At 43.9% G+C, this 22,139-nt stretch overlaps 1 protein-coding gene across 2 annotated transcripts in view; it reads left to right on the top strand.

Annotated features, from left to right (window-relative positions):
- CAMKK2 (calcium/calmodulin dependent protein kinase kinase 2) overlaps window positions 1-22,025 on the top strand; it is a 46,663-nt gene extending 24,638 nt beyond the window's left edge. Inside the window, exons 8-17 of one of the 2 annotated variants that reach the window (XM_007058287.4) lie at window positions 116-152; window positions 3,903-3,924; window positions 7,889-7,977; window positions 8,231-8,430; window positions 8,538-8,591; window positions 9,809-9,882; window positions 10,742-10,829; window positions 11,842-11,970; window positions 14,637-14,737; window positions 18,662-22,025. In XM_007058287.4, the coding sequence (XP_007058349.1) occupies window positions 116-152; window positions 3,903-3,924; window positions 7,889-7,977; window positions 8,231-8,430; window positions 8,538-8,591; window positions 9,809-9,882; window positions 10,742-10,829; window positions 11,842-11,970; window positions 14,637-14,737; window positions 18,662-18,737 (870 nt within the window). In that variant the 3' untranslated portion in view covers window positions 18,738-22,025. The remainder of the gene's footprint in view (window positions 1-115; window positions 153-3,902; window positions 3,925-7,888; window positions 7,978-8,230; window positions 8,431-8,537; window positions 8,592-9,808; window positions 9,883-10,741; window positions 10,830-11,841; window positions 11,971-14,636; window positions 14,738-18,661) is intronic. The other variant, XM_027820815.3, reaches the window with a different exon arrangement.
- The last annotated feature ends 114 nt before the right edge of the window (window positions 22,026-22,139 follow it).

The following is a 22,139-nucleotide window of genomic DNA, read 5'->3' as shown; positions in this document are numbered from 1 at the left end:
ACTAAATTATATTTATTCTTACTATTTTCTGATGGGTGATATGGACCTGTGGAAAGATAGAATACTTTTTATCCATGTGCAATCACTTTATTATCCTTCTAACTTGTGTTGACAGGTGCTAGATGACCCCAGCGAGGACCATCTGTACATGGGTAAACAAGTCACTCTTCCCTTCTGCCCCACTGTGCATGCCACATGACAGCTACAGTATTTGGATGCAATCTCTGTTTGCATGGATCAAACTTTTGGATGACTGTATAAAATATTTCCCATGGTCTGCGCGGAGGGACTGAGGCAGTGAGTTATGCCAGCAAAGTAGCTGATCACTATGGAGATTCCTTTTATGCTGCTTAAAGTAATAGAATAGGGCTTACAACAGTGAGAATTTTCATGGCACGGGTATATCAGAGCAACAGGTCCCCTTTAATTACAGAGACGTGTGGGATCCAACGTCTGGGCTCAGAAAGAGATAAAACAGGACTTTACCCGGTCAGCCTATACTTAGCAGGGCACTAGGTTATAATTAGATGTCTGGGAGCACTTTGCAGAGCCAGGTGCCCAGCTGTAACCCTGTAATGCTCTTAACTGCTATCCTCCTGTCACCTCACCCGAGTGCTGCGTAAGCTGTAGTTCCTTTTGAAAGAGGGACTGTCTTATCTGCATTCTCTCCCCAAATGTTGAAAACCCTGCCCTTCCCCTGAGGTTAAAGAGGAGCAGAGTCCAATAATAACTTTGTTTCCATAGCTGTCCTCCCAAGTGAGGTTTGCAAAGTGTTGTGCTTACATTGTCTTACCTCTCCCAACCCCATTTTACAGCTAGAGAAACTGAGGCACAGGGGAGGAGTAAATCATAGAGTTTAAGGCCAGAAGGGACCATGAGATCATCTAATCAGACCTCCTGCACATCAGAGGCCACCAACACCTCCCAGCACCCACACTCTAAACCCAATAACCAAAATATTACAGCCTACAGGAAACTAAATTATCACGTCACAGGAAAAGAATAGGAAGGACTGAGTTGCATGAGCTCCCTGCAGTGGCAGGGAATTGATTAAGTGAGAGATCCCCAGATGATCCTGGCACATGACCTGCACCCCCATGCTGCAGAGAATGGCAGTGACTTTGGGGGTGTTTTGCCTATCTGACCTGAGGGACAACTGCCTCTCAACCACACATATGGCAATCAGTTGGACCTGAGCGTGTGAACAAGAACCAGCCAGCCAAGCACCCGAGAGAGAGAATGCTTGATGCCCCCTCAGAGCACTCACCCACCCTCTCCCATCTCCAGCTTTAGCCATCTCAGATGCTTCAGAGGGAAGAGACACAAGGGGTGAGGGGGGAAACAGGAAATAAATGGGGGATAAAAATCCCTTTCTGATCCCTGCAGGTGACCGGCTGAAGCCCTGAAACATGAGATATTAGGAACATAAGACACAAACTGGATCCAAGCCCTGCTCCCTACCGTCACAAGCAATCCTGTCATACAATCTCACTCATAAGCTTGTCCAGCTCTCTTAAATCTAGCTAAGTTATTTGATCCCACAACTCCTATTGGGAGGCTGTTCCAGAACCTCACTCCTCTGATGGTTAGAAACCTTCTAATTTCCAGCCTGAATTTGTTCATAGCCAATTTATGCCCCTTTGGTCTTGTGCCAACATCATCCTTTTTCTTAAAGTGACTTACCCAAGAGCATACAAGTCCGGGTCGTGCAAGGAATAGCAATGTAGGGCTTGCCATATTTGCTCAGACCAATGATCCCATTTGTTTGGTACCCTGTCTCTGAAAGTGGCCAATACCAGACCCACATACTAATGTATTCCATATCTTTCCAGATTCAGACTCTCTCCCTGCACTAGCTGGACATCTATTGATTTGAATCAAAGGTGCAATAGAAGTAAATTAAAATGTGATGTAAACTAGATATTCGTTATGGACACCTCTTCCTGCAGCTTCATTCTAGCGTAATCCTATCTGGGATTAAACTGAAGAGTGGTGTTATCTGTTAGTTATAGCAGGGTGTCAACGGTCTGACCTGGATTTAATACAGGGCTCTGCCACTAACTCACTGTGTGACTTTGGGCCAGTCACTTAACTTTTCTGTGCCTCAGTTATCCCAGCTATAAAATGGGGTAGAACTTACCTACCTAAACAATAAATGTTTGCACACCATGCTGAGACTGGGTTGAAAATACTATGGAAATGCAACATTTCCTTGTTGTCAGATGGGCGGGAAGGGGGAGTTTCCTCCTCATACCCTAACTTTAGCTCCTTCCAGAGCTGTTGAAGTTTGCTCCTGGTGGGAGTTGTAGATTTTTTTTTTTTTTTTTAGGCAGTGCTGGCTGCAAAGAGCAAACTACTCGCAGGGATCTGGGGAGTCATGTCAGCAAAGCCTTTAAGAGCTCACTGATTTGCACACCCTCTACCTTTTCTCCCTGTCTCCCTAGAATTGTTTAGCAGTTTGTTCCCTAAAATAGACCAGTTTAAGGGAACTAATCAGCCTTGAGAATGTTCCCTGATACACGTTGCTTAATATTGCTCAAAACTACACTTAACAATTGAGAATTTCAATACAAATACCCATCTGCAATGACAAAGGGGATGAACTGCCAAAGGCCAAGACAATGACCAATTAAGACCAATGTTCTAATCACTGCTCTTGCCAATATGCCTTTTTAAAATCATCATCAGAGTTCATTAGCATATTGGTCTCCTTGTGAATCTGCCTTATTTCTATTAATTTAATCTACCCCGAGGGCCAAGTTTTCCAGTGCTAACAGCTGTTGTGCCTGAAAAACACATGTTAACGAAGGGGCACGTTTGCCATCCTTTCTCATGCTATGCTCAGGGCCTGAATGTGTATCTGTGAACGTGCAAATAAGTGACTATATTCACTTCTCCGTTTTGTACAAGTCATGTGTGTTTGCCACATTCAGCTTAGGTGCAAAAATGTTATTTACTTGGTTTAAAAATATAACATCACAGAAGGTGTAAGATGTGCATTAGTTAACAGAGGAACTAAGGGTTTCTCTGCGCTGCAGCTGGGAGCAAACAGGTCGACACACTTGTGCTAGTGTGTTAAAAATAGCTGTTTGGATGTTGCAGCCCCAGTGAAGGTTTGGGTGAGCCCCTGGTTCCAAGCATGGGTGGCTAGTCTGAGCCCGTGCTGGTGCTGCAATATCCACACTGCTATTTTTAGTGTGCTAGTGTGAATCCTGCTAGGACAAATAAGTCTCCCCAGGCTGGGAGGCTCATCTCAGCTGCAATATAGATAGACCCTTACTGGCTCCTTCCCAGCTTTTCTTGAAGAAATAAGTAGTTTGTTTAAGCTAAATCCATAAACATTTTGTGGGGGGGGGAGCTTTTTACCTGGTTCCTGGTGAAACCTTTCTGATGGTGTGTATTTTGCACTGTACCTTACTTAACTGATGATGGAGCACTGTATTCGGGTCAAAGAGCTGAAGTGTCCTTAGACCCTAGTTCTGCATTCTCTGCACACTCAAAACTTGGGTATGTAAGAAATGCAGAATCAGGGTCATAGTGAGAAGAGTCTTAGCCTGATAAACTATAATGATTCTGAAGTACTGAACAAATATGTTAGTTCAGAGATTATTAACAAGGAAGATAGTAATGTGCTCTTTGACGTAGCGGCGTGAATTGTCAGTCTAATTTCTGCATGAACTCCAGATAAATACAGTGACGACGTCATGCAAAAACGTACATTTTTAAAAAACAAAACACCACAAGAGATTCTTCCACACTCTGAACTCACTTCACCCAGCCAGTTTCATGTTGTTGTTTATTATTATTTCCATAATTGGTCATAGAAATAAGTGCTTTTCTGCTGGGATCTTGTTTGCAGAGCTTTCAGCCTGTCATTAATCACCTCCTCTTTTGTGTTTCAGTGTTTGAACTGGTAAAACAAGGGTAAGTATTGAACCTTGATATTACGTCTCCAAACTTAGTGACTGTTGAAGCAAATGTATTTCATAAGCAGTGTGTGAGAGTGTAGTTTGGTTGAAATAGTGCATACAGTGGGCCAAATTCCTTACACAGTGGTGATGCGGAAGGTGTTAAAGCTAGGTCTCCCTATGTTGTGGTCTGCAATTTACAATTTAGATCATCCTAGCTATGTTATTCCGGGGTGTGAAAAATTCTCACCCCCTGAACACTGTAGTTAAGCCAACCTTTACCCGCCCCCCCCTCCATTGTAGATGTGGTTAGGTTGACAGTATAAGTCTTCCGTGGATCTAAGTACCACTACTCCTGGTGGTGTATTACCTACATTGACAGAAAAAAACTTTCAGGCAATGTAGGAAGTGTCTACACTATGGCATTGCAGCTGTGCTGCTGTAGCCCCTGTAGAGCAGACGTGCTCTGAGACCCAGACGCCCCTGAACCTATGTACACCCCTTACTGGAGTCTAATTTGTTATAATTGACATGCCAAGGAATTTGGAGAAGGTGTGAGTTAAAGTAAGGTGGGCCTCTGACCTCCTCCTGCTAGCTGCTTTTCTTGCTGCAGTCTCTCTTCTGGCCTTTGTGTATGTGAGTTACACTGACTGAGGCTCTTGGACGTGCTCTGAGTTTATCCATGAGAGTGTAGAATGAGCCCAAATGATTGTGAGATGTGGAATCCTGCGTCCAGTCCAGCACTTTATTGCATGTCTTGGGAAAATGGCACAAGGCCATGATCTACAACTGCAGATACCTGTGTCGGCTTGTGCATGTGTGTGCAGTACGCTACATTCAGGCTGTCTCAGTTCTGTTCTAGGATGTCAACATCTTGTCTGAATTTTATTCCTTTCTAAACTCTGTTGCCTTTCATCCTGCTACATCAGCAGAGGACAGAGGCAGCATGTCCTAGTGGACAGGACTTCAAACTGGGAGTTAAGAAATCTGAGGTTCTGACTCTGCTGATGACTGTGTGACCTTGGGCAAATCATGTAACCTTTTTGAGCCTCAGTTTCCTCATCTTTAATATAGGGATAATAATGCTCACTGAACTTTGTCAAGTGTTTTGAGATTTACAGATGAAAAATTCTAGGAAAAATAAAATAGGGTTTCAATGGCATGAGAAGTTTAGGAGAAAGTATCTCTGAATTTAGTAAAGGCTGTTTGCAGTTCTCATGAAAGCAGCATTAGCAATGTAATTGTAACTAAAACTAGATTGTTAGCTCTTTTGGGTAGGTTCTATGTTTGTACAGCCCCTAGCACAATGGCTACGGCTCCTAGGTGCTATAATAATTCAAATAATAAAACTGTTAGAGCTGAAGATTTCCCTTATTATCATGGGCAAGAAGCTGAAAACACAGTAAGCCAATGTGTTTCTTTGTGGATTGATGATACAGTTTTCCGGCATGAGAATTTAAACACCCATTGAGGTTATGTTGATATGTATCTTCTCCCTCAGTACTGAGAATTAGCTTGGGTCATCTTGGAGAGAGAATGAAATGCTGAGCGCTCCTCACCTCTTTCTCTCTCCCCCCATCTTACAGTGGGGAAGTCCATGTATCCAGCTGAAAAGTAATTGTGTACTGTAGTCTCCTCTGTCCTTGAGAGGCATAGGCAACTTCCATTAGTGCTAGTGGAGGATAATCCTGTGCAATAGATAATAGATGCTAATGGGTCATCTTCTGATTCTCTCGACTTGTGAGGCCATTTCCTGTGTTATCCATCCATCTTCTTTGGCACTCAGCCTGCTGGGTGTCTGCAGTGCACCATCATGTGCTAGCGTGAGATGGGATTTAGGAGGATATAGACGATCATTTACGGGAACAGCAAAGGGGTGGGCAGTGCAAGCAGCATGGTTCAGTGAGTAGGGCACTGGACTGGGACTCACGAGACCTGGATTCTATTCCTGGCTATGTCATTGACGTGCTGTGGGACCTTGGTCGAGTCACATTCATCTCTCTGCCCCCTTCCACCATTGATCTGTCTTCTCTGGTTAGATTTCAAGCTCTTCAGGGCAGGGACTGTCTCTTCCTATGCATTAGTGCAGTGCTCAGTACAGTGGGTCCCTGGTTTTGGATGGGACCTCTAGCTGCTATTATACCACCAATGATAAATATATGGGCATCCTCCACCAATGTGAAGAACAAAAGGGGACTCTTGGACAGAGCAAGGCACTCTAGCATCTCTTCAGCTCTGTCTACTTCATTAGATGCTGGATCCTTCAGAGATTCAAGATGGGCAGCAGCATCTCCCACAGCTTTTGGGAAAATGTGCAGACTCTGGCAAAGAGACACATGTCAAGGTGGAGCTAATTAGTTTAACTTTCCTCTGTGAGTCCCACCCGCCTTCCAAAAAAACAACACCCCTGCAGTGCTGATGGCAAAAGAATGATCTGAACTTTGCAGTTAGCCCTGGGACACTAGAAACCTCGATGGATCCTAAATAGACGGGGACGTGGCACCAGATCCTGTGCTTCAACATTTCTCTGTGATACCACAGGAGGGGGTGCAAAACTGGGGAACTAAGGCTATAGTGGAGAAGGGAGATTTTCCTTGCAATGGCCACGTTAAGGGTCACATTCTGCTCTCACTCCCAGTAAATCCAAAGCAACTGCATAGACTTTAAGGGAGCAACTGCAGATTGGCATGGGTGTAATAGAGGTTGGGATCTGTCCCTAAATCTCTTAGTTTGAAGGAAATAATGAGTAAAAAGAGGAGACCGACATTCCTGGGGTTGAAGAAAATTCCATCTGTCCCTCAGATAGAAAGGATGCCACTGAGGGCAGCAGAATCCTGCTGCTCGGGCTCTTGTGTGGATCACAACCAGGGGGATATTCTGGGGTGACAGAAACGGTGCCATCCATCCAGGTGCCCACGCAAGAGGGGAAATCATGGAACCTGTTATGTAGGGGGATAGGTAAGATGTGGAAAGAACGTGCAGCGTAACTCACAAGGCCGCAAAGGTGATTTTAAGCCACTTTTCTTCTTCCCTGGTCCTCGTCCTGGGCCATTGTGTTCTGAACTGACCCCCCTCCCCAGGGTAGTTTGGGGCAGCTTGGGGGCTGCTGTAACTTAGGCAAGCTGTCAAGCTCGGGGGCAGTTACAGTAGCTGGGAATTGCTGAGTTTCAGGGGAGCCCCAGCTATGTCCCCTAAGCCACCCACCAAGAGGAGGGCTAGTGTAGGAGCTATTTTCCAATTCTGCACCAGCAGAGGATCCCACTCGGCTGAGATTGTGGCTGGCTCCGGTGGCGTTAGGGCTGCTTTGCAACAGCGTAGTGCAGCAAAGGGGCCCTAATGCAGCCAAAGATCGGGGACATAAAATCTCTCCCTTGGAGTAGCAGGGGCAGCTGAATGTCTGGCACTGCCTTTCCTAGGCAGAGTCAGTGTAAAGGTGCCACTGTATCTACCATATTAAAACTGAGTTCCCCAGCCTGTTTTTTCTGGTGACATAGGATATGTCTACACTGCAATTAAACACCTGGAGCTGGTCTGTGGGGTGTCCCAGAGCCTGGGCTCCAGCACACGCTCAAACATGTACACCGCAGTTAAACAGCCCTGTAGCACGAGCCCAAATCAGCTGACATGGGCCAGCCACGGGTGTTCATTGCAGTGTAGACAGACCCAGAGATAACTAAAAACCATGTGTCAACATGCTGAGCCACAACAATGCAACATGATTATTTTTATAGTGTAGACAGGGCCTAATATGCCGACGTTCTGGTTTACTATAGTGAGTTAATTCACAGCATTTGCTGAGGCCATGAAGGAGAGTTGTGGGATAGCCAGGGTAATGAACTAAAGAATCCATTATCTCTTGCTGGGTCAGAGCTTTGCTACCTGTTCTCTTAAACGTCAGTCAGAAAAAGAAGCCTCTGACATCTTGTGGGTTCTAAACTGTACCCCTCTTCCTCATGAGCCCTGCTTTGTTGCCTTTCCAGGCCTGTGATGGAAGTCCCTGCCATGAAACCTCTCACTGAAGATCAGGCTCGGTTCTACTTTCAGGATCTGATCAAAGGCATCGAATACTGTAAGCTTGTAAACAGAAACCACTGGCGGTCTTAACAACTTGGGGGCAGATCCACAGCTGGTGTAATTTAGCTGGCTTCAGCAAAGCTACCCTGACTGACCCCAACTCAGGATCTAGCCCTTAGTTTCGACGTCCTTGTTAACTGAGATTTGCAGTCCCTGTGTGTTTGGTCATTTGCTCTTAGCTACCATCCCCTAGTTGTGTTACAGGCATGCACTGTCATTAAATGTCCTGCTATTTCTTTAACACACAGTGCACTATCAAAAGATTATCCACCGGGATATTAAACCTTCCAACCTTCTAGTTGGGGAAGATGGTCACATCAAAATCGCTGACTTTGGAGTGAGCAATGAGTTCAAAGGAACCGATGCCCTCCTGACCAACACTGTGGGCACCCCTGCATTCATGGCCCCGGAAACCCTCTCAGAAACAAGAAAAATCTTTTCTGGCAAGGTATTTTGTAGTGAGGTTTCTTTATAACTGTCTCTTTAATATATACACGCTTTTCGGGCTCCATGTGCAAGAACTAGCTATAATATTGTAATCTCCTTTCTTCCAAGGCTTTGGATGTATGGGCCATGGGAATCACGCTCTTCTGTTTTGTGTTTGGACAGGTAATGAGTTTCTTGTTTTGTGCCTGGTCAGTGAGTCAACATGTCTCTACACAAGGCTCTGGGTGGTGTTTTATAGGGTGAAATTTATATCCCCTTCCCCCCCAAAGCCTGATCCGTCATGGCTTCTTCTCCCATAACCGATCCCTGTGCTGCACTGGGGATGGGCCAACATTCCTCCAGCGCAAAGGGTGTGCAGAGGCCTGCCTTACAATGAAGCTGCTGCTCCTAAGGCCCAGCCCCTTGCGTAGTCCATCTGCAGGGCTTCATTGCTGTAGAGTAGAGACCTGCGTGGGGACTTTTTAAAATCCTGCTCCCACTATTATGGCCACAGGATCCCAGTCTTGCTGCAGGGCTCTTACCCTAGTCCCGCACAGGGCTCTGCTAGAGAGTGTCTTGTACAACCCACAGCTCCGTAAGTGGTTTTTTATGAATGTCTAATCATTCACTCGTAGGGTGTCTGGACATTACTGCAGCGGTTTTTCTCACTGGGTGTGGGGATGGTTAGTGATAATGAAGTAATTCCTGCCCTGATTCATTTATATTGTCATGGCATCTGGGCATTTCACATTCAGTTTAAAATCAATAACCGCAAGCTTGGGTGACTCAGTTAAATTGCACATGGCCCATGCCTGCTGTGATGCTAACAGATTCATTAGTTGAAAGCCCAAGTAAATGGGCGAGCTTTTCCCGTACCCTGCACATGACCAAACAGTAGATCCATTTGACCGCTGAGAACATCTTTGTGCCAGTCCTGGGCGAGCCAGAGCTCATCCAACAGAGATTTTAACTGGTGCAATGGGACGTAGAGGGAGAGATGGCTTAATAAATGATGCTGAAGAATGGATGACCCTGCTGGGCTCCCTTCCAAACCCCAGGGTCGATCCAGTAGTGCTTGCACATGAGAAGCTCCTCTGTTTTCAGAATGCTCAAGGAGTGCAGGGTGGGCCTGTCCAGATTGTTCAACCAGGAGCTGTTCTAGTCAGTCCTTTGGGCCCACGCTATGTAAAGGTGTCATTTTTGTTGTTGTTTTTAAATGAAGCTGAACAAAATAATGTGGTGAGAATATTGGCCATATGTTGTATTTTCCTCCTAATTCTTTCTCCCTTTCCTTTGAAACCTGCAAAATTCTTCCCAAGGCAAGTGATGTGTTCTGCTGACTCCACCAAATTGCCTTATTGCTTAACAAATCCTGTTTGTTTTTGTTTATTTGTGACTAGTGCCCTTTTATGGATGAGAGGATTCTAAGTTTACACAGTAAAATCAAGACCCAACCCCTAGAATTCCCAGATCAGTGAGTACATAGAAGGCTTTTTATTATTTATGCAAATTGGAAAGTGAACACCATTTCCCCCCCAGGCTCCCAGAAAGCACAGAGTAGGTGGAACTGGATCTTATCCAATGAGATTTTACAAAACTATAACCCAAATCACCAATACGTCCCTTTCTCTGCTGCACTCTTCCCAGGAAAACTCCCTTCAAACTTGGCATGGGGTCAAAATTTGTTGATCTACAGCTGTTGAAAAAATGTTTGTGATTTTTAAGTTCTAGAATCTCCAAAGGGAATTAACCTCTTCCGTTGCCACATGGTGGATTTCTGTCCAATCTCTCCATCTTCTTTTTTTTTATACCCTGCCCATCCCTGACAGCTCTGAGCGTGGTGATTTATTTGACTCCTAGTCATCTCAGTGTGTATTTGCTTCTCCTATGGAAACTCCCTTGGGGACAGTTACATGGGGGTGGCTCCCTCCTTCCGCAGGCAGTGACTAATGAAGAAGTAACTGATCTGAGTAATCCCCTGGATTCCTAAATGTTCTACTACTCCTTCATCCTTGGTTCTCCTTCATTTAATCCCATTCCCAAACACCGTCACCTCCGCTCAGAGCTTTACCAAAGTGAGTGCTGGGCAACGTGGGCCCCGGGATTCAGCTCTGCGATGGAGCAGAAATGAGTGTGCACACAGCATGGTCATTCTCTAGCACTAGTCTGAGCAATCTGCAGAAGCACAGGTATTTAAGCCCCGGGTGCTATGTCCAGACCTATCCTTCCCCCCAAACACCGCTTTGGAAATGAGCTGATATGATGAAACCTGTCAATGAGAAGTGGCTGTGAACGCTCTCAAATTAACCCATGGCTCACTTTAATTTCCCAAGGCCAGACATTACCGAGGATTTCAAGGATCTGATCATGCAGATGCTGGATAAAAACCCTGAATCCAGGATTTCAGTCCCGGAAATCAAGGTATTTGCCAGTTGGAAATGAAGCCTTGTTGGTGAGTTGCGACCTCGCTACTGTCCGGGCTGTTTTTATTTTGTTGCATTTTCTTTGCTCAGTCTTGTCTGGAGTCAGTTTATCATTCATTGCTCCCTCCCCTATCTGCCAATGCCTCCTTTTCACGCCCTCCTGAGCCTTCTCCATCCCGGAACTTCTTGTGCCTACAAGACTAGGCCACATAAAGAAATTGTCTGAGTCCAGTATTTCCTGGGCTACTAGGATAATATTGCAAAACAGCCTTCCCAGGAGACTTCTGTCCCTTTCTCCCTGCTGGAGCCCAGAAGGGTTGAGCAGCTGTGAAAATGGCAAATGAGGTTGGGGAAAGGCAGGAACCAGGGGGAGTTAATGAGCTATTTCTGAACCTTCAGAAAGGATTCAAGAACTGGACAATGGTTCATGGTGTTTGGAGAGCAGGCAAAAGTTTTCTTCTTTTCTTTTGAACCTATTCTCCCATTTCTGCTGCGGTCTGTTGAAAATCTGGGACTAGGAGTTCCATGGATTCTACTCCCAGCTCTGCCACTGTCTCTGTGCCTGACCTTGGGCACGTCATTTCACCTCTTTGTGCCTCCATTTTCCCATCTGTAAAATAAGAGTAATGATGGCTCCCTATCTTTGTAAAGCATGTGCAGATCCATGGATGCAAAGTGCATTGTAAATGCCACCCATTATTTATACTTTCCCTTCCTACGTGACTACAGGCCTGGTCCACAGAGTTTGGATCTAGAGTTGCACTTCCCCAAAGTTTGAGGGTGTGTGTATCTGGAGTTTTGGTTTGAGCTCATCTCTAGTCCTAATGATTTGGGATTGTTCATTTCTCTAGCTCACTAGATAAAAGGGCAGAGCATCCCTGATTCCTTAATAACTCACAGACCTATGAGTACTGTAGCTGGAGAGATGCGGTGCGCTTGCCAGGTCTGGGTGGTTCTCATTTTTTCCAAAAGAGGAAATCGTTTCTGACAGGCTGTGTTATTAATTGAAGTTGCACCCGTGGGTCACTAAGAACGGAGCGGAGCCACTGCCAACGGAGGATGAGAACTGCACGCTCATCGAGGTGACCGAAGAAGAAGTCGAGAACTCGGTCAAACACATCCCGAGCCTGGCCACAGTGGTGAGTAACACAGGCCAACCATTCGCTCAGTGTGTGCGTGGAAAATGGTCTGATCTTACTGCCCCAGCGTCACTGCTCAGACCTAGCTGTGCTGATGAATGATTAGAGTTGAGGACTAGGTGCTAGGACTCCTGTATTCTCTGTTTCTAATGCACCCATCCATGGAGTGGCATCTGGGCACCATGCAGCAGCACGTGGCATCTCTGGGTCAGAAACCTTTCCTGAAATAGACCTAGGACAGCACTGCCCTTCTAAGCAGCTGCTAAAGAGACCACAAAGTCAGTTGCTTGGTGGAGATAGCCTTCCCCTCAAGCTGGAGTGGAACTGAACTCTGTGTGTCTGGAGATCATTCAGAGCAGTCCATTAAGACGGGATGTTGTCTAAGTTGCTCTCTTGTCACACTTCCGCTGGTCTGCAGATCTGAGTCTCTTATCTCCTAGTGCTGAGGCTTCCCCATCCCCTGTCATTTTTAACCCCTTTCTAAAAACCATCTGATTGGAGCGTCTGTGGCTGCCATCTTGCAGCTGCTGTTTAGTGGGATTTTGGTGCTTCTATTGGACCTTCTAAACTCCAGCTTGTAACTCCCCATTAGCGACTTGCTTTTAACCTGGCAGCTCTGGGCCTTTGGTCACGCCTGTCCTGTGTCCTGCACTGAAGGGAAATCTCGGTGTATAGTAGTGGGAGTTAGCAGAAGACTACTCTTAACTTGCCTTAGGGTTTTCATGTGGCTGTTTGTAATATGGTGCTGTGGAGGAAAAAAGGGAAACAGGTTGGTTTTTCCCATCTTGCCAGCTTGTGGTTCGCTCTCAGATTTCAAAGCTCTCATACGTTGCCTCTCGATGATTGCAAAGCCCAGCTCCACAGCAGAACCATATTTAAAATTCTGGACCATATGGAGAGGAGGGCTGCGCTAAACAGAGACCAGGACTTCAAGCAGGTATCCCTGGGCCTATTGAGATGTTCTTTTGACCACCACTGGAGCCATGGCTGCTCAGTGGCATTGTCATCGTTTTAGTTTGTACCTTCCGCTTTTTGACTATGCGCCGCAAAGTGTCTTGAGAGGTGCTGTGCTGCCTTCCCCTTCCTGCCGCTGTGCCCCAGACTCTCGCTTTACTGAGCGGGAACAAATCTGGGAGGAAGAACAATGATTTTTGGCAACCGTGTCTGCCTGTGTTCTGGTGAGCAGACAATGGAGCAATCTGTGCTCCATGGCCTCTTTCCTTTTAGAGAACCAAATTCTGCCCAGCTCAGCGCACCCTGAGTTCTGTGGGAATTTCGGGTGCTCAGAGCTTTGCAGGATCAGGCCCGGCAAGGATAGTCTCTGCATCTGCTCCTCCCTGGGCTCAGCTTCACATCAGACAATCTCTGTGTTCCCAACCCCAAATCTCCTATGCCTAGAATTCATTAGTAGCAACCTCCTTCCTGTCCTGCTGTCACGTCTTTGATTTAAGTCATTATTTAGAAGAAAGGAAAAAAAAACTGCCTCCATTTTTATTTCTGCCTTTGTTTGTGAATAGCTCACCTGCTTTTACGTCCCTGTAATAGACTGTTTTTTAAATGCAAACATTGTGTGTTGCCCTGTGCGAGATGCAAATACCATCCCCATCCTGAAGAGTTTACAATCGAAGGAGAACGTTGGAAAAAGTATCGACCTTTTTTCCCCCAGAAGTGCTGAGTACCCACAGCCCCATTTGAAATCAATGTGTGTCTAGCACAGTTGAGTGCAAAATGAATGATTTATTCAACTTGTTTTGCCTCTCTTTCTTTTTTTCTATTCATGAGTTGGCCACTGACAGGTTGCAGAATTCTCAACTTTGATTTGTTCTTCAAAATTATTCACAAATTTCTCCAGGGAATAATTCTTAGTCTGCCTGTCAAGCTGCAAATGTTACACTGAGGTATAAGATTCACACACTCTTGGCTTTTTACATTAATCACAATGAGTGACTTTGTAACCCACTGACAGTACATTCAAACTATACACCCGATTGTAATACTCACAGTTTGCACTATCGTGGTTAGCTGCATCCTTAATTCAATCAGGGAACTGATGCAATAACATGTAAGTTATGAAACTAAGTGGTAACATGAATTTCAAAGTCTTTTTTTCTGTAACTTTTGTGCTTCGCAGTTAAAGTTAGCTCAGTACAAACTATAGAGTTTCCAATCACAATTCAGTTTTGGCAAGTATTAAAGCAAATTCCCTCCCCCACCCCCCCCAAATCCCCCAAGCAAATTGTGTTTTTAATGAGTATTCTTGCCGTTAAAGACCAAGCAGCTGGAAGTTCACAGAAAGTGAACCCAGCAGGGTGACAGATACATGCAAATCAAAATTCACTTTTGAATTAGAAAGATTATTGGAGAAGAAAATGTTGCATTCTTCACTCAGGTTTCATATCCAGTCTCCTGTGGTTTGAAGTGTGCATATGTAGCTCTGAGGAGTTCCAGATAAAGAAATGAGCTTCTGTACTAAGCAGTTGGAGACCTGGCAGTCGTCATTGTTGTTAAATGAAAACTTTGCCCAGTCTAGGCTTGTTTTTAATAGTTTGTTAAAGCACAAACTCTATCAGTTTGATATAACCTTCAAACATTTCCTTTACTCTTGAGTGGAAATGCACTGCTATTGGAAAGGGTTGTCCCTGACTGAAATCAATCTTGTCCTGCAGATCTTGGTTAAAACGATGATCCGGAAACGATCTTTCGGGAATCCATTTGAGGGGAGCAGGAGAGAAGAACGATCGCTGTGTGCCCCAGGGAACCTACTGACGTAAGTATCCTCATCTCATTCAGGTGCAATGGATACTTCCAGAGTGATTTCCAGGGAGTGAATAGTCACAGTGCAAAACACCAGCAGAGCCTGAGAATTTTTATTTAAAACCTGTACTACAACCGGGCTTTTAGTTGATACGATGTATGTACTGAATCTAATCTCAACTCTATTTGTACCCATAGAAGACAGCATTTCAGTGATAAGGGAAGTGGTTCTTGTAAGTTACTTATAACTGAGGCACACCATGCTATGATACTTCACAAATGGTATCCTGTACCAAATCCGAATGAAATCAGATCCTTGTCCCTAAAGAGTGCTCAGCCTCTGTTTTATAGATCTACTATAGCCTGAGCCAGTTCAAGACACATGGCTCCCTACGCACATATGAGTGGAAATACTGATTTAGTTAGTGATTTAGGACCAAATTTTCAGAGGTTCTGAGCTCCTAAACTCCCCCCAGGAGACAGAGCTGTAGGTGCAGGAAAAGTGTTCGACATCCCTCAGGATTTGTCCTTACTGTTACCACTTCTGTGCGGATTAGAGGCACAGAGGCTCCTCCTCCAAGCCACTGTTTTAGGGTCTACGAATTTGGAGCCTGAGCCTATACGGTGCTGAGCTTCCTCCACTGCCGTTGAAACCAATAGGAACTATGGGCGCTCTCCATCCTGCAGGTGGCACTCGCCACCAGACAGGATTGGACCCATTGTAAGTAGTGAAATGCACATTATGATCTGAGTCCTGGAGCCTCAGAAAGGCAGAAACCCTTATGATAAGAGGAAAAATATGAAAGTGCTAGCTCTGCTGTTCATTTCCTGCGTGTGAATGGGGCCTTCCTATCGGAGGAGTGTCAGAGTGATTGTAAAACTGGCACCTTCTTACTCTTCTCATCTGCTCCTGGAAAACCAACACAGCTAAGAGAGTGCGAGCTGGAATCTAGTCCACGTTGGTTCCTTTCAGCTCATTACGGGGAGATGGGAAAAAAGCGTTGGACACTGTGGTCATTTTACCTGATTTGTGCTTGTTCTCACTTCACTTTTCCACTCCCCACAATTCTAGAAAAAACAAATCGGTAAATGTGAAATATTACATCGGTCAGACTTACCCGGCAGTGCCTTCTGCCTGTCCGTTCATGTAGGCAACGTATACGCCGTGGAGCTCTGGGACATTCACAGATAATGTGTGATGCAACCCCAGAGGAGCGTTTATCTCTTTGGGTTGTGTTCCCTCCAAAATGGTCTCTGTACAGAGATCTAGGTACTAGGAGCGGGATCACAGTTTGGGGACACATTTACACCAGGAAGCGGTGTTAGTGCTACAAGCAGGGGCTCTCGTAGGAAGGCTGCAGAATCGGGGGCTGTCTGTTCACCAGAGTGCGTGAGCCCAGTAACCGATTGCCATTATTTCAACCAAAGAAGCCCATAAGCTGTAGGAAAATTACATTTAAAATAGGATAGTCCTTAAAAGCATGAATGGAGCTTTCTCAGAAAGTGGATCAAACATTACTAGTAAATAACTGGTAAATAACAAAAGCTCTTCTGACTGCATGCAGTGGATGACAGACATGCATGAATTGCTGTTCTGATAACAGGAATACTCTTGTCTGGATTTCCTTGCTAAAATTTTCCTTGCTAGCATGGTCACTTATATTAACCTGGAGGACACAGAACTGAATTTTGCCAGTAAATTAATCAGGCAGCTTAAAGATGCATTGTTTTTCTTTCTGTTTGCATTGCAGCTGTGAAACGTTAATAAGTTACCTTTTAGAATAAGGGTTTCACTTTAATAAACTGATCCATTGTGTTGGGATCTATTTTGTACTAAATACAAATTAATAAATGAAAACAAACGTTGGCCTTCTTGTTTGTCATCACCTTTTCCCCCTCATTTGACGCAGATTTTTTCACCGGGACTCATTCCATTGATGATAAGATCCCAAGGGCTTATATGTGGGCCAGCACTGTAATCACTTGCAAAACACCCACTGACTTCAGTGGAGCCAGGATTTCACCACAAGTGTCTTCCAGCTCAGGCGCCCGTATGGGCTTTCTAATGGCCTTGCTGAGCTTGTAGATGCTTACTGTGAAGTTCCCATTTCCTACCAGCACACAGTATGTCCAGCTCCACTAGATCCCAGATGGATGAGGGCTTGGTGTCCTGCCTGCTAATGCTTAGAATGGGCTGCATCTGCATGGGAGTTCAAGTGATGACATCTCTTAGGCAGAACGCTCCTGTCTGGGTCAGTCCTGTGTCTATTCAGCACCTAACTGCCTGGGGCAGAAAATTGATTTTCATTTGAACCAGAGCCCTTGTATATGAACCCAAAAGACCGCTAATGCCTGTGATTTTGGTGTGTTGCATTTGTAATTCTGGCTGTATAAGGCATTTTCCTGGATAAACTGGAAGATCAATCTAGTGAAATATCATCACAGACTAATAGAGATCATATTAATTGTCAGTTTCAAGTTACTGAAGTTGAAACACATCCTGGCAGATTCAGTCTGTGTCAGTTTAAGGTTGCAATACAAAGAATACATTATTGGATTCTGCTGCTGTACCAGTGTCTAACAAAGGTAGAGCTGCAGTTTCTTGAGACACTTGCATCCTGTTTTAATTTCCCAAAGTAGCCCAGGCATTTGCTTGGTTTTTCTACTGAGAATCTTAAGACAGATGCATCGTGGGGGATTGAGCTTTCTGAATGGAAGGGTTGACAAACCACTGAAAGTGCTGTTGCTGGACACTTGCTTCCACTGTTCATGCTCCTCTCTCGAGCAGTATCTAAAGGGCATGGTAATTTACTTAAATTTTCCCCAAAGACCCTGTATTATGTTGATTACAAGAGGCTCAGCTGACAGATGTGTGTGAATCTTTTCCATAGCCAATGCTGGATTCCTTTCTGGGCATGCCTGGAACTTAAGCAAGTAAATCCCCCAGTTATCCATTTGGGAGTAGGTTTATATAAGATCTTGTCCTGAGATGTGTTCAATCAGTAAAATTCACCCTGTGCAGAGGGACAGAACAAGGCCTATGCACCAGCCAACTGAATCCTATTTTGAGAGATTAAGTAGGATTTAAATTGTATCTAGACCTCAGAGTGGCCTGCAGAGGGGTGAATTTCACCTTATGCATGTAACTCTTGTTGACTTGAGATGGAGTTGTGCGTGGAAGACATCTTCTCGTTTGTATGTTGTTAACTGTGAGCTAAAAGAATGTATCTGCGTATTTTCTGAGTCTTTTTCTTATATTCTGAATTGTAGTTGACAGTCTGACACTCAAATCCTATTTATATTGGTGATTTATTTGATTGTTGTTCTACAACAGAGCTGTAATATTTTACATGCTGTGGTTAACAAGCTCCTGTCTCATCCATCACTGATCAACTACGGAAGCGGTTGTCAAACACAGTAGATGAAAGTAACTTGTTTTATTTTTGCCAAACACCCCCCCACAAACACTGGTTAAAACAATCATGTGAAGTGAACTAAGTGTCTGAGGGCTAGACAGAGGGGGTAAGGAGGTGATCTGTTTTCTCTATTACCATATATGCGTTATACCATTTGATTTTATGTAGCCCAGAATCTTCCCATATTTCTTTAATCTCCCCCCAGCCTCCACTCTCCTGCAGTCTTTCATGTGAGACTGCTTCCATGTGTGGTATGGTCTAATCTTTGATAGCTAGTACTGCTGCTTTCAAGTGGTTTGGGATATTGTTATGGCTATTAGAATACTAATTCTTACCCAGTCTACTCTGTCTTTACCTATTTAGGTTCGTTGTGCTTACAAAAATAAACCATGATGTTGTGGTTGGTGATGTGGAAATTGTTTACTATATGATATGTTGAAACCATATACAGGGTTCCCCCCCACCCTCATATAAAATGTTTCCCTTTTAAGGGCACTAATGTGTTTTATTTCATTTTAAAGCAGGAAGCAAGGCAGCGAAGATAACCTGAAGTGCAATGACCTGCCAAATGTGGGAGGAGATGAAGTTCTTTCATGAAATCCAACATTATGCTTTTGACGGGCAACCTGGTCTATGGCTCCTTTTCTACAACGTGCATCTGGGGATAAGAGATGTCACAGAGCCTAAGCCAAATACACACAGCATGACATGGCCCTAGTACAGCATTATACGCTGCATGCAGCGCTTACACAGCAGCATGTTGTAAGAAACCAGATTACAGTACTTGTCCTAAATATTGAACATCTCTGATTGCTAAATACATAAATGGACTGCTTGATTTATTGCTGGAAGCATGTTGGCAGAGATCAGAAGGGTGAGATGATGTGAGGGGCAGTGGTGGTGGTTTGCAAAAAGCAAACAAAGAAAGATGCAGTTGGAAATGGCTTTTAAGTGGTTTTCATGCCAAATATTTCACTGAGACTGATGCCACAAGGTATTGTACAAGGGAGGTAGGCAGGTGTATGAAGCTTCATACACAGCTGTAAAAACCAGAATGATGTACTTTGAGAGCTCACAACCTACCGGAAATGTTGTTGCATCTATTTTTTATTGTTTTTCTAATTGACACATTTTAATTGCACGGAAGCGAAGTAAAAACCACCACATCACCTTTTTCAACAATGCCTGTCTTTTTGAGCAAGGTTTGAACAGTTTGAATAAATAGCATCTTCAGGTAGTTCATAAACTAATGTTAATTACTGTGTTTTGAAGACACCACTTTTCCTAAAATCTTGACATTAGCATGGATAGATAGATGTGCGCTAGCTGGGCCAAGTATTCAGGGTACAGATGGAAAATGTATCTAAGGGCTTGAAGTTTGGTCTGAACTCTTACAGCAATGGGCGTTTTGTGTTAGGAGTTAAATCCTGTATTGCTGGGGGAAGCTGAACTCCTATTTTGAATGGCAAAAGAAGCACTAATGTTTCTAAATCTTTTACTTGAGCTCGGTAGATATATAGTTACATGTTAAATTCAGGGTAAAATCCTTCACTTCCATGTACATTACATGGTTTAATACAATTTAAAAAAACAATTTATGCTATTTGTAAGTATCTAAATAGACTTAGGGCTCATTTAGGATTTAAGATCTTATTGAAATATTTAGATTAGCTGGTAATTTTTCAAAGAAGCATTTTTTTTTTCAAACTCTTAATTTGGATTTTGGGGCTAGATATTTCTGCAAACTAGTAGCCAATAGTTTGTAAATCCCTGTGGATCAGAGGCTAGTTAGCAGACTTCAGTAATTTAAATGCACATCTAGTTTACGGATTACTCCGTACTAAGAGCATGTTCATCATCCCTGAGATTGCTTTGGAATGATTTTGTGGTGCCGTTAGAATCTAAACAGCAAGTAGTGGGATTTTGGCTTCTACGTTAGATTTTCAGATAATGCATGCTCTGTTAGTATCTTGAGCGGAATAACTGAGGTAATCATGAATGTAGATGAGTGGGGATGAGATTCTCCTTGTGATTGGGGAAGGATCAAAATAGGTGGGATAGTCCTGTGGATAAAGCATGGCACTGAAAGGCGGGAGCTGATTCTTTTCTCAGCCCTCCCACTGACTTGGTGTGGGACCTTGGGCAAATCACTTAATCTGCCTGTGCGACTGGGAGAATGAAACTTCTCTACCATGTAAGGGGCTTATGAGGCTGAATTCTTTATCCTGCATGGAAGGCACTATAGAAGTGTCAAGTATTATTTTGATTTCCCCAACCTCTACCCTACAGCTGGCTTATTGGGCCAGAGCCATTATGAGGTGGTTGTGTTCTTGCCTTCCTCTGAAGCATCAGTTAGTGGACACTGCAAGAGGCAGGATGTGTTGGTGCTATGTTCTGACCTGGTACAGCAAATCCCATCACCCTAGAAATGACAGACCTTTATTTAAGAGTTAGGAAGTTAATTTGGTAATTAGCAAGAAAAGTCCACTTATGCAAGTTCCCTTTCGCATAATAGCCTGTATAGTTGGCAAAGCCTTCTGGGTCCCAATAATCCAAGATTCCCTGTATTCTCAAATTGGTACTGGAATGGTACAGTCATCTTCTTTCCAAAGCTGATGACATGTTTCATATAAGAACCACAACTTCAGTAAATGTTTTAGGAGCAGAAACAATGAATCCGCAGCGGAGAAAAGGACACTCAGTTCTTCCTATTGCTTAATTGGAAGCTGTGAACTGCTATTGATTGCTCTGTGTCTTTGCTTTTTAATACCAAGAGGAATACCAAAGTAAACTCAAGCTTCAAAATTTCTCCTTCCTCTTTTCCCCAATTTTATTTCCTTTGTGGAAATACAGATCTGATAAAGAGCTGCCAGTTGGTTTCCTGCGCTTGTAAATGGGTTTGTTGTTTTGCAAAAAATGCATCTAATGCTTAAAAGAAAATTCTTTAATTGTTCTTGCTGAGTAGTTTGTGTATTGTGTTTTTGTTTAAGGTCTGTAAGCGGTATGGAGATATAGTGTTGAATTTTTCCATTTACATTAATGATTTGGTACATGCCATTTGATATCATTAAAGCTTAATTTACAAAACAGGAGCGATCAGGGGCCTGAGAGGTGCAATGCATCTACTAAAACAAGCTCAGGTCTTCGGTACCTATCCGCATAGTATCTAGGCACCAGAGATTAGCTGTAGAACAGTTTATGGACATTGACCTTTGACTCCTAAGCATCCAAAACCTAAGAGCTTCCTCAAGCAAACTCCCCAAGGAATTTATTTTCCTGCTACACCCAGCTCCATGTCTGAGTAACAGTCTCCAGCCTGACCTCTCTGCCCAATATACTTTTCTGAATTAAGCTCTTTGTTTTATGTGGGCTTCCTTGTCAAAATATAAAGTGTACAAAGTGTGCGGAAGATCTGTTATCTAAATGCATGAGCCGTTAGAGAAACTATATATACAAACCTGTTCAGTTTTGTACCTACTGTCCTTTACTAGTCAAGCTACCTTTTTTGTAGTGAAGTAAACCTTTTACCTGTGCCTTCGAACTGGGCTGTGGCTAGTTTTCCCCTTGAAACTCCTTTTAAAAACAAAAAAAACCCCCAACACTGGCCATAAATTGTTGCTGACTGAGGAGCCACGTGGCTCTGAAATTGCAGTAGTAAAGCTGCTCTTGGTTGGTGGTTCCCGATTATCTACTGGATAAGGAATCTGGTGTTTCAAAGTCCTGTGATATTGCTGACTTTTATACTGTTGTTTAATGCCTATGGCTTGTTTTATTCCTATCCCTACTTACTATGCATTTTACTTCATCAAGTGTATAAAGTTTAAATACTGTGTATTTATCACTTAAATTATATTAACTAATAAAAGAAATGTAGGTGTTTTTCCACAGATGTTCACGCTTCTCTGTACAAATTGAAATAAATAGCCTGCAACCGTCAACCCCCAGTGAGCTCGTTGATTGGAGAACTTTTATTCTGCTTGACCCACAGAACTTTATCTG

This window comes from Chelonia mydas, chromosome 15 (assembly GCF_015237465.2).
Source record: "Chelonia mydas isolate rCheMyd1 chromosome 15, rCheMyd1.pri.v2, whole genome shotgun sequence".
NCBI lineage: Eukaryota > Metazoa > Chordata > Testudines > Cheloniidae > Chelonia > Chelonia mydas.
The sequence above is the reverse complement of the archived record's forward strand: the minus strand, read 5'-3'. Positions and strand labels throughout refer to the sequence as shown.